Source organism: Macaca nemestrina, chromosome 12 (genome assembly GCF_043159975.1).
Source record: "Macaca nemestrina isolate mMacNem1 chromosome 12, mMacNem.hap1, whole genome shotgun sequence".
Lineage (NCBI taxonomy): Eukaryota > Metazoa > Chordata > Mammalia > Primates > Cercopithecidae > Macaca > Macaca nemestrina.
This window is the reverse complement of record NC_092136.1, coordinates 101087819-101100664: the sequence shown is the minus strand read 5'-3', so window position 1 is coordinate 101100664 and position 12846 is coordinate 101087819. Positions and strand designations below refer to the sequence as shown.

Sequence of the window (12846 nt, the reverse complement as noted above, 5' to 3'; positions counted from 1 at the left end):
GAAATTAAAACTCATAATGTTTTAAAACTTTTTATTAGCTCATTTTTTAAAAAAGCCAACCCATTAGACACTAATTATTCAAACCAAAAAATGTAATGACAAGAATGACATTGTTTTACATTTTTATAAGTCATTTTAATGTCTATCTTAATAGAAAACAGCTGGATTCTCATATCTGGATCTACAGTCAATCTGTTCCAATATGTTGTTTTGGTGGAAGCATGGGAAGAAAATGTGGCCTCACACAGATACATAGTTGGAAAATGCGGGAGTATTTTAATTGTCTTTTCAGACTTGACAAGTGGTGGCCATTTCATTAGAAATTACAAAAGGAAGATTCTCTATTTCTATTATCCCTTCTGTTTTATCAGCTCTAAATATTTTTAATAGTTCTCTCTCTCTTCCAAGAGGCAATTTGGTAGTCTTAAAATACATTTAATAATGGAAAGCCAAACATACTTATTATTTACTTTTAATTTTCAAATTTCAAAGTTGTGAGTTTGTGCCCTAGTAATCTCCAGTGGTTTCCAGTGAGTTCCTCTTGTTTCTTTCATTCTTTCTCTTCTTACATATTATTATGTACTCATGTTTTTTAAAATATATATTCAGTGTGTTTTAATCACTTGAACTAGTTCTTTTTGATGTTCAAATGGTTTTAATTTTGGTTGGTGTGACTTATCAGTGGTCAATGAGAGACAATTTTATTAGCCCTCAGTAAAAGCAAATCATCTGTCACAGCAAAGCATCCCAGGCTCAACTTGCAGATTTCCTGCCCTAGTCCTGGATCAGTCATTTCCCCAAGGAGCTCTGATTCCTTTTAGATGAAAATTATATTAGATGTGAAAATCTGAATTCCTGCTGGAGTTGTCTTTACTTCTGGGCATTTTCAGTGAACAGACCTAGAAAATATCTCTTTTTGAAAAAGTAAGGGGATCATGAATTTATACCATGATTTCTCAACCTCACACTGTTAACCTATTGGGCCACATAATTGTTGCAGGGGGGATGTCCTGTGCATTATAGGATGTTTAGCAGCATTTTTGGTCTCTCTGCAATAATACCTACCCTCTAGTTGTATAAACCAAAATTGTCTCCAGATATTGTGAAATGTCCTGGTGGGGAAGGGAGCAAAATTGCCTCTAGTTCAGGATTACTGGTTTACATTTGTATTTCTAGCAAAATCAAAATCATTGCTAATTGTTTTATCGATATGTAGTGTGTGTGTGTGTGTGTGTGTGTGTGTGTGTGTGTGTGTGTATTCAAAATACTAGTATCAGCATTATTACCTCTAACAACAAAACCTGCTTTGTAGACTAGCTCTTCCATCTCCTGTATAAAATCTTAGGCTAGTCCTATAGATTTTAATCAGAAGAACCATCTCATTCCACTGATTGTATTAGTCTGTTCTCATGCTGCTGTGAAGAAATACCTAAGACTGGGTAATGTATAAAAGAAAGAGGTTTAATTGACTCACAGTTCCACATGACTGGGAAGGCCTCAGGAAACTTACAATCATGGCGGAAGGGGAGGCGAACATGTCCTTCTTTACAAGGCAGCAGGAGAGAGAATGAGTGCCAGTAGGGGAAATGCTAGACTCTTATAACACCATCAGTTCTCATGAGAAGTCACTGATTGATCACGCTGCTCATGATGATCACGAGAAGAGCATGGGGGGAAACCACCCCCATGATTCAATTACCTCCCACTGAGTTCCTCCCACAACACGGGGTGATTATGGGATTACAATTCAAGATGAGGTTTGGGTGGGGACAGAAAGCCAGACCATATCAGTAATCAAAATGCCCAGGGAAGCATTATGCCAAATTTACAAATCCTCTTCTAAATTTAGATTTCTTCTTTGCCCCAATTCAGCACTCACTGCTTTGAGCTTGAAGCCTACAGGGAAGAACAAATAAGATCTGCTTCTTTTCTGTTTATGCTGCCCACACTCACCCACTGGCAGCTGATTTTGACCCTTCCAGGGCCAGGGTGTGGGAAGAGAAGTTAGACAGAGTGCATAATTTTATACAACAAGCAGGAATTTTACTGTCACTGGGGTTATCTGTGTTTGGTGGGAGATTACAGGCTACTCTTCCTCTAGTGGGATACTTTGGTGAGATTCGTGGAGATACCTTACTGAGAGGCTCTAAATGTAATCCTGTAGTCCTGTAATGCAGTAGACACCTCTCTTCTCTCTGGACATGACCGTGACCCTGTGCTTCTGGATTTCCGCTGACTGACCCTACACAGACTCTGTTGGATCACAGTACTCTCTAGGTTGTCCCCTTAGCTGGAGCTAGTTTTTAAAAGAAAGAAACCTTTATTGATAAATATTTTCAGAAAAGCACTCAAATTAAAGATGTAGAGCTCATCAGTAGGTAAATGAAACCATGTTGTTATCACTCAGACCCCAAAATTTAAAGATCATTAGGTTCCAGAAGCTCCATTTTGCCCCTTTCAATCATTCCCCAAAAGTAACCGCCATCCCAATTTCTAACGTGATAGATTGGTTTAAACTATTTTAGAACTTTATATTAACGGAATCATATAGTATTTTTCTGTGTCTGCTTATTTTACACAACATTATACTTACAGAGTTCATCCACATTTTGCATGGAGCTAGACATTTATTCTCGTTGCTGTGTAATAATGCATTGAATAAATAAAACCACTTGTTTACACATTCTGCTATAGGTGATCATTTGGGTTGTTTTCAGATTGAGGCTATTATGAACACTGCTGCTATAAATATTCTTGTACAAATCTTCTATTTTTTGCATGTCCCTACAGATAAGCTTTTCATTTGCCTCTCCAAGGACGCTGGCAATTTCACTGGTCCTGTACCAGTCTTTGTTCCTTGGCCAGGGTTCCTATACCACGTGATAGTGAAAATTCACCTCCCATTAAAGGCCTATATTTTATTTTGTTTATGTTGTTTTTAGTCATAAATGATTTTTGTTCTCATCCTGACTTTTGGACAGATTCCTGGCTTCCTGGCATTTTCTGTATAGTGTTTTCTAGCCCTGTTTTCATTGCTAAGGCAGGCTTTTAAGGTTCTACATTTTTATGCATGTAGTTCAGCCCTGCCACTCTCTTCCATTGGGACTGAAGTAATATATCCCATCCTGTTATGGGCTTTAAACCCCATTTCTTATCTTTCAGGCATTTCTTATATCTGTATCTGAAACTTTTTTGGATCACCGCAGAGTCCAGTTAAGTTTGTTCCTCTGGCTTTCATTTCTTTTTTCTTTTCTGGCTTATGGAGATTTACGTACCCTTTTTCCCAGACTGTAATTAAGCAACATGCTTCTATCATATTTTCTCCAGTATTTCTGTGTTTGTGGTAGAACGATTGCCCTCATATGGACCAGCTCATGTTGCTTCAAGCCCATGACTGGCGGGTGACACCATATTGACTTTCACTATTTCATTCCTTAAACTGCTGAATGTATATTATTTCCTGCCATTTTACTATGGATTTTCCCCTCCTTTTCAAAAATGCTGTGAAAAATTGTGAACTCTCTCAGACGTAAGTGAAATATGTTCACCTGTGCTCATATTGAGAAACAACACAAACAATATAAAGTTCTTCTTTTACAGGTAAGTCCTTTTCTTGTTTATGATAAAGATATTTTATTTCCTTTAAAACGGAATTTTATTTGTCATCTATCTAAAATTTTTGTAAGTCACTAGGCAAATAAAATGATCTAATCACATTTTGATAGTGCTTTTATTTTCACACAATATTTTTTAATAAGAGTAACACTTGGGGCTGGGCATGGTGGCTCACGCCTGTAATCCCAGCACTTTGAGAGGCTGAGGCAGGTGGATCACAAGGTCAGGAGATCGACACCATCCTGGCTAACACGGTGAAACCCCGTCTCTACTAAAAATACAAAAAATTAGTCAGGCGTGGTGGCGGGGCCTGTAGTCCCAGCTACTCGGGAGGCTGAGGAAGGAGAATGGCATGAATCCGGGAGGCGGGGCTTGCAGTGAGCCAAGATCGGCCCACCATGCTCCAGCCTGGGTGACAGAGTGAGACTCCGTCTCAAAAAAAAGTAACCCTTGGAAATTAGATGTTAAAAATAGTCTTGTTAGACTTCACATTTAATTATGGTCTATTACTATAAAAAGGCAAGAAATTGCTGAATAAAAGGCATTCTGTAAGAAAAAAGTTAAAAGGGGGTAAAAAATCAGAAGCAAGTGACTATTTACTATATATGACAATAAGTGAAATATGTCTTATACTGTTGAATATAACTATATTTACAAATATAAGTGAAACCATAGGTATAATTGTATATACACTTATCTAACAAATATTTATCAAACTGTATTTGACACAAGAGTTAAAAGTATCAAACTAATTAGTTCCTACTCTTATAGAACCTAGTAGCTATAGGCACACAGTATATAATAAGAATACGTTCTGTGCAGTTGGTACACAGAAGAAATGTCTAAAGCCTTTATGAGAGCAGTCAGGTAAGACCAGCTGACGGGAGCAGTTAAGCCAAGGCTTGAAAGATGAGTGAGATTTTGTTAAGTTGATAAATTGGAAGGAAGGGAGGAAAGTCATAGAGGCATGAGAGATTTTGGGGATAATCCAAGGATGTTAGTACTCTGGAGCATAAAGAATATGGGAAAGAGTATGTGATTAGAAAGAAAAGACATAACAGTTTGAACTCACCCCCTGCTTTCTGCACCCTAAAACAGATCAGTTTTGCAAGGAGAAAGAAGTGTAGTGCTCTATTAAGCTCCCCAGGTTTCAACAGGGCCAGATGATGCATATATTAAGGGAGAGAGCTAAATAGCGGCTCCTACTGGAGTGAACTCCCCTATTTATCCCCTATTATGTTTGTGGTGGCTTATAGCTTTTGAGTGTTCCTAAATGTCTTATACTCCTGGTGGTGACAATGTAGGTAAATAGCAAAGATGGTTAACAAATGGAATGCTCCGAGTCTTTTAATATAGTGACTTGTTTTACACTTGTTGTATAGTGACAATGTTCTGTTGGACCAAGGAGAAGAAATAATATGCAATTTGAACCATCAACTTATGGTTTATGATGAGTGAGCGAGTAGATCTAGACAGGGATGTGTTTCTCAAAACCAGGATATAAACTGGGGACTATTGTCTGAAGAAAATGGTAGCAACTGATGTTATGTTAGATTTTCATCTTTTTCTAGATTTCCAGGAAAATGTTGTGACAGAGCTAATGCATTTGTGCCTGACCTTTCTTCACCTGCCTATACAGCCGGGTACCTGATGGAGGGACACATGTAGTGAATGGCTTCCTCTGCATTCATTGCATTCTTGGTGGCTCTGAGTCCTGGCCATGCATTATGGTTCAGAGGCAATGCCTGGGCCTCACGCCAAATTATCTTAGTCAGCTCTAGTTGGAACTGGCTAGCTACAACATTTCTTTATTTCAAAAAAATTGCTTGAGAAGATAAACCTATAACTATACCCCTATATTTTGTTTGCATGATGATGCATCTACTTTGCAGTTTTGATGGCTCATCACTTAGTGTTCAAGATGATGAAAAGTTAGAGTGAATTGAGCTTCCAGATTTCTTTAAACTGTTCCAGTCTGTCACAGGCAGTCTACAATGATATGAGTTGTGCCAACCTCTCAAGGTCGTGACTTCATGCCAGTGTCCTTAATTATTAAATATTTTCCTTCCCACTCAAACTTTAAATATTGGACCTCTAAGTCATTTTTTCTTCCAAACTTATAAAAATTGCATTCTGTTTGTTAACTATAATTTCCTTATTTATACTCATATTTAAATCTATACTTACGTTTAAATTTATTTGGTACTTATCATCAGTCTCTTCATACCAGACTTCCTACCTCATACATTGCTTGCTGTAACTTATCTATTGTTGACTGGATTACATCTTTAGGAAGAGTATACTGGGGCCTTATTTCCCAATTTTATGCATGTTTCAGAATATCTTTAAGTTGCCTTTACACTGAATAAATTGACTAGATATAGACTTCTTGGACCACATTTAGAAAAATCTAACTATATTTGAGATTTACATGTATGATAATCATAATTATAGTAGACATTTGTTAAGTACTTGCTATGTGCCAGACTATTCTAAGCTCTTACATGAGCTTGTGTATTCCTTAGATCCAATCCAAGGTACTAATGTTATCTTCATTTTAATTGCCAAATGTCATCCAGCTACTAAGTGATGAGATTGACATTCACACTTAAACAGTACTGCTCCAAAGTCCATATGCTTAACTTTCTATACTACCTCTCAAGATAATTAACCTAAAATGTTTAACTGTGTGGCCTTGAGCATGTTATTTAACTTCTAGATGCCTTAGTTAACTCTCTATAAAATGAGAATAATAATACCTCCAAAGGTTGTTTTGGTGATTAAATGAGTTAATATATGTCAATAGCTCATAACAATTCCTGGCACACAGTAAGTGCTTAATAATTGTCTGTTGTTCTTTTATTATTTGTGGATAGTAAGTTGCAGATCTGAGCTTTGAACAAGCAGTTTGGCCTCTAACTTTGCTCTTTGGTACTACAATGTAGCGTCAGCAATTAACATGGCATTTTAATTTAGTGAGGGAAAACATGGATTAGTCAGTAAACAGTGTTGGGATATACTCAATACTCAAGTAGATACTCAATACTTGTTGAATGAATGAGAGTTTTATAAAAGTATAAATACATTCACTTAAATACTAACAAATAAATATTAAGAACCATTTAGATTTGTATAGACAGTTTGGAAATATTTTAGTCTGTTCCACTGCAATAAAAAAATACCTTAGACTGGGTAATTTATAAATACAGAAATATTCAGAAATATTTTCTGACAGTTCTAAAGGCTGAGAAGTCCAAGATCAAGGTGGCACAGATTCCACATCTGGTAAGAGCTTGCACTCTTCTTCCAAAATGGCGCCCCTTGCTGCATCCTCACATGGCAGAAAGGACAAAAAGGACCAAATTCGCTCCCTCAAGCCCTTTTGAAAGGTGATTCCATCCATGAAGGCAGAGACCCCACCTCTTAATATTGTTGCATTGGGGATTAAGTTTCAATATAAAGTTTGAAGGGGACACAAACATTCAAACCATAGCAAGAAGGAAGCAAAAATGAGAAGAGATGCATGATTATCAAATTGTAGGTTATTTTCTGTTTTGAATTTCCTTATGTTCTTACAGAATTTCTCTAATAATACAATTCATTATATAATTTGAACAGATAACCACTAAATTGTATTTTTTTAGATATTGAGTTTGAGGTACCTAGAAAGATGACTGGAAGGTCAGAGCTCATATTGAGATTTTGGGACCATCAGAAGATAATGAGACTACCCACAAAGTGTGTGCAGTGGCGCACAACACATAAGGACTAAGCAAAGTAAGAGGACTTGACAAAAGGAACTTAAAAGGAACTGCTGGAAAGACAGGTGAAGAGTCAGAAAAGAGAGGCCCCAAAATATGAATCAGTGGGACAGGCGGGGAAAGAAATCACCTGAAGCAAACGATTCAGAAGATCAGGAAAGCATTCACAGCATTTAGGAATGAAAAAATCTTTGATGATGTTAAGCGATTTTATAAGAATAGTGACTACACAAGTCAAATTACCACATAGGAATAAAGAAAGTTAGGTAGAAACAGCAAATGTAGATGATGTTTTCAACAACTTTGATGACCAAAAAAAAGGGGAATGGATTCCGGGAGAATCTAGAGTGAGCTAGGGTTCCTTTTTTTGGTGCTGGAACTTTTTTGGATGGAAAAATAATGAGAGAGCAGGACATCACTGGACAGGAGAGACTAAAGATTTTAGGAGAGCAAGGAGGAAATCGATGGGACAAGACTTGAAAGCAGATAGGAAGGAACTGTTTGAAGGACGAAAGCAAAAACGGTTGGTAAAGAGGACTCTATGAGACACTGAATAAGGAGGTGATATTGTAGGCCATTTTAGAAATATAAATGAGACAGATGAGCAGCATGCCAGCTTCTGGTGTTTAGATCAGACCTTTTTCCTTGGTATTTATGACCTGGAAGCAGAGAGTAGGACAGCCTCCCTTCAAACAACAATTACATCTGTGTGCTCTATTTCTTGAAGTCTGTTTTCTGTACAGAGTAGAGAACCTTGCCGGACACGGTGGCTCTTGCCTGTAATCCCACCACTTTGGGAGGCCGAGGCGGGCAGATCACCTGAGGTTGGGAGTTTGAGACCAGCCTGACCAATATGCGGAAACCCCATCTCTACTAAAAATACAAAATTACCCAGGCGTGGTGGCGCATGCCTCTAATCCCAGCTACTCAGGAGGCTGAGGCAGGAGAATTCCTTGAACCCAGGACGGGGAGGTTGTGATGAGCCCAGATTGTGCCATTGCACTCCAGGCTGGGCAACAAGAGTGAAACTCCGTTGAAAAAAAAGAATAGAAAATCTTGCTATTTTCTGTTCTCTCTTCTTATGAGATACCAATATAGGGTCTAAATAGATGATCGATTGATAGACTGACTCACACACACCTTGCTCTCACAGTCACTCCTATACCCTAAATATATAACTTGTGGTTAAAAAAAATAAATTAGAGTCAAATCAGAAAGTAGCATGCAGTACACTCTGCTAACCTCCTGTAGGACCGGCATTATGTGCACAAAAGTCAGCATAGATATGAGGCTTCACAGTTACCCTTTATTAGGTGAAAGCTTAATTCCTGGGACTCTAAACAAGAGACGAACACTACTGTGTGAGTGTACATGAACATAAGTTTATAGAGGCATATATCTTTATGAAAATATTTGTGCTTTTCCAGAAATGCCCGAGATCAGGAACCTTCTTGATATCAGCTGTCACATAGATAGGCCTTTTGGCGTTTTTGCCCTTTGCCATTTAGGCTTATCCTTCCCCTGCTTGATTAAGTACATGTTGTAGGTACCTCTGAGTTCCTTTACTGCAAACTTTGGCCAGAAGACTCTGATTTTAATCTTAACTAACGTAAATACTACAGGAAAATTCCATGATCTTTTAAAATTGTTTGTCATGTTCATAAGTATAAGTAGGCTGAAGTAGGCTGATGATACTAAAAGACTCACAGTCTGTTTTAAAGAATTTTTTGGGGAAAAAAAGAGTGTCAGAAAAAGTAAATTAACATTTACATGTTTAAGCTGAATTTTTTTATTTTTGTTAAATCTAAATGAATTAGATTGTTCCATGCCTTATTAGCATATTTGTGGTTTAAAAATCATTGTTGAATATTAAATTTATGTGCCAGACCTTTTTAAAGGCATCCATAGTTTCCTCTACACAAAGTGACCCCAAGGTGATGTGTGATGTGTATCATCTGTACTTCTATAATTTTCCTCTTCTTTATTGAGTACTTCTGTCTGTTTTAAGTTCTTCCTTTATCATTATTTCTGTTCAAGGTATTTTCTAATGTGTAGTCAAAATAAAGCAGATATTAAATTCAGTACAATAAGTGCCCTTTTTTTACGTGCTCTTCTGTTGATTTCTTAAAGAGAAAACCAGCTCTGGGACTTTTCCAATAGAACTAAGCATTTAGATTTTTTTTAAAAAGTCTATTCCAGAGGCCTCTTCAATTCTTTAGTCTGTATCTGTTTTCTTAAAGGCATCGATGTCAGAAAGAAAGGTTTTACTAGAATTTGACCACCTCATACAACTAACGCTTATCAGCAACGTGTAGCTAATCTTGAAATGACATCTAAAGGCAATCTGATACTGACACCATTAAGAAGATAAACAGAAATCTTTTGCAAAAGATTTTTAAAGGAGCCCTAGGATTGATTCTTCAGCTATGCTCACCTCATTGAGCCTCCTAAAGGCACAGGTAAAGTACTGAGCAGTTTTATAGCTTCACGAACATTCAGCTGTGCCAGGCAGGAAGCTGGCTAAGTCATGCACTTGCTGATGTGTGTCTAGTCTCTATTTCAGTTGTCACTGCATAGAATTTCCAGTGAATCTTAGATATTGTAAATAATTTTGACTCATTTTTTTTTTTTAGGGCAGCATAACTACTTATGTGCTGGAAGAAATGACTGCATCGTTGATAAAATCCGCAGAAAAAACTGCCCAGCATGTCGCCTTAGAAAGTGCTGTCAGGCTGGCATGGTCCTTGGAGGTAATTCTGGTGTTTTCATCAATAGTATACTGTGTAATATTTATACTATAAAACTGTGTGTCAGAAAATTGTAATTTCTTATTCATCTTTATTTTGTTTTGTTTTTTTTTTTGTCTTGATTATTTGCAGTGACTCTGCACATGTGAGTGTCTGAATGAAGCAACCAATACCATTCCGTTAACTTTACAGGTTTCCAGCACATTGAAACTGTTAAGAGAAGAAAACTCCATTAATCTATATTGCCTATAAGTAGAGGTTATGGGCAATGCACTGACCTGTCATTAAGTAGTATGTGTCGGAGTTTGCTGCCCATATCCTGTGTGACCACAGCCCTTCCTGGGCATCAGTCTACTTATCTGTAAAATGAGAGCATTAACGTTCCTTTCGGCTCAAAAATTGACTCTGCAGATTGGTCAGGTACCATTGCTTACTAGCTTCTGCAAGTGATTGATTAAAGCAATCACTTTAGGAATCTATTTGGTGAAGAGTTATATTAGTAATTCCCTTTTCCCATATTTTTATTAGAATCTCTAAAACTTTCAATAATATAGCGCACATTTAAAAAATTAATGTCAGATAGTGACAGATAGTTTGAATGAAAACAGCGGAGCGAGGGAGATCAAGCGAGCCAAGGTTATGCAAGACAATCCTACTCCCTTGCATTTTTTCACTTAGCCACATCCTGCACAACACTGTCTGGAAATCGTGGCTTTTACATCTAGATATAACTTTTAAAAAACATAATAAAAATATTACATAATTGTTAAAGCTAAAAATGCTTTTTCAGTGCACCAACTATAAACAGCTTGTGTTCCAGTGATGTTATGTGGATTTTCCTTTGGGAAATGCTATATTGAGACCAATGCTTGTCAAATTTAAAACATATACAGCTGTCACCTCCTTTGTTTTTGCAAACATGCTGGACCAAAATTAAGCACCCAGGTAACATGCTGGGTACTTTACATTAATTCATGTAATTAGATCACTTATAGAATTTTATAATTTCTTGATTAAAGATTTGTTTTCCTAAGTTAAGAGCAGTGATTAGGTTGACAGTAGTACCTGGCTTAAGGAGGTGCCCAGTAACTCTCTATTAGCTGAATGAAACCACAATCTCAGCAGATTAAAATTGTTTTTGAGTCCGACACCTCAATTACCACCTCTTTGTATTTCTGTTTCCACTCAGAAGTCTTAAGGAGCCTCCTCAATTTTAGAAAATACAACTTTCTCACAAAATCACACATCTAGTCAATGTTGGAGCCAGAAGAAAGACCTGAAGGTATCCTGACCCTGGCGCAGCCATTGTTTTCTCCTTGGCATGCTTGCCTTAGATAGTAGCAGAGCCTCTAATGCTGACACTTAGATTCCACTAAGATCTTTAATCTTGAGTGTTTTCCCAATGACTTTAAAAGACTCTTCAATTTTATCAAAGAATGGAAATGGCAGAGTTCTGGATAGAACCTTCAGAATATTCCTGGGGATCAGCGACATAACCTAGAGAATTTTATGTTATCTTTTAATATTCTAGGGCTTTATTTATTTATTTATTTATTTGAGACACTGTCTCACTCTGTCACCCAGGCTGGAGTGCAATGGCACAACCTGAGCTCACTACAATTCTGCCTCACAGCTTCCAGCGATTTTCCTGCTACAGCCTCCCGAGTAGCCGGTATTACAGGCACCCGCCATCACGCCCGGCTAATTTTTGTATTTTAGTAGAGACAGGGTTTCACCATGTTGGCCAGGCTGGTTTTGAATTCTTGACCTCAGGTGATCTGCCCACCTTGGCCTTCCAAAGTGCTGGGATTACAGGCGTGAGCAACTGCACCCGGCCTTTAGCATATTATTCAAGCATCTATAATTCTTTATCTTCTGTAACTAAACTGCTTGTTACTTTAGCCTGTTACTCCTATGCTTTCCAAACCATATTCTATGGGCTTCACAGCTATTGCTACATTTTCATACCTTTTATATTATTTATTTGCTTAACTCTACTCCCTCCCTCCCTCCTTCCTTCCTCTTTCCTTCCCCCCTCTTCCCCCTCAATCATTTTCTAACTTGTACCCCATTCCTTTCTTTCAGTAACTGTATATTGAGCCCTTTCTAGTTACCAGATACTATTCTAAGTTCTGGGCATATAGCAGCAAACAAAATGGACAAAATTCCTGCCCTCATAGATCTTACACTGTGGGAGGAGGAGCAACAAATGTACATGTCAAATAATCATAAGTGCTGTGGAAAGATATTAAGCAGAGTTAGTAGGGATTATCAGGAAGCAGACTCACTACTGAACTCGTTAGTCTAATAATATTTTTGTTTTACTTAGCCTCTTCCTGAGCAATAATATCTCTGAAATCACGGATTTGATATGCCAGTTATAATTTTTCTAAAAGACATTAAAATAAACTCTTAACTATTTAAATATATATTCAATGTACAACCTAAAAACTGCTTGTATACCATAAATGAGTATGTGTTACACTCTGGAAAAGAGCATATTAGACCATTTTTTCCCAGCTGTTGCAGCTCTATTTATTTTCTCAGCTTTTATTTAGCTTCAGTGGGTACATGTGCACATTTGTTACCTGGGTATATTGTGTGACACTAATGTTTGAGGTACAAATGATCCCATCAGCTCGGTACTGAGGTACTGAGCATAGTACTCAATAGTTTTTCAACCCTTTCTTCTTCTTCCTTCCTCCTCTAGTAGTCCTCAGTTT

At 37.4% G+C, this 12846-nt stretch overlaps 1 protein-coding gene across 4 annotated transcripts in view; it reads left to right on the top strand.

The window, feature by feature from the left end:
• The window catches only part of LOC105466499 (progesterone receptor), a 116977-nt gene that overhangs the window by 27990 nt on the left and 76141 nt on the right, over positions 1-12846 (top strand). For all 4 annotated transcript variants that reach the window (XM_071075503.1, XM_011715462.3, XM_011715461.3 and 1 more), the window contains exon 3: positions 10010-10126. In XM_071075503.1, the coding sequence (XP_070931604.1) occupies positions 10010-10126 (117 nt within the window). The remainder of the gene's footprint in view (positions 1-10009; positions 10127-12846) is intronic.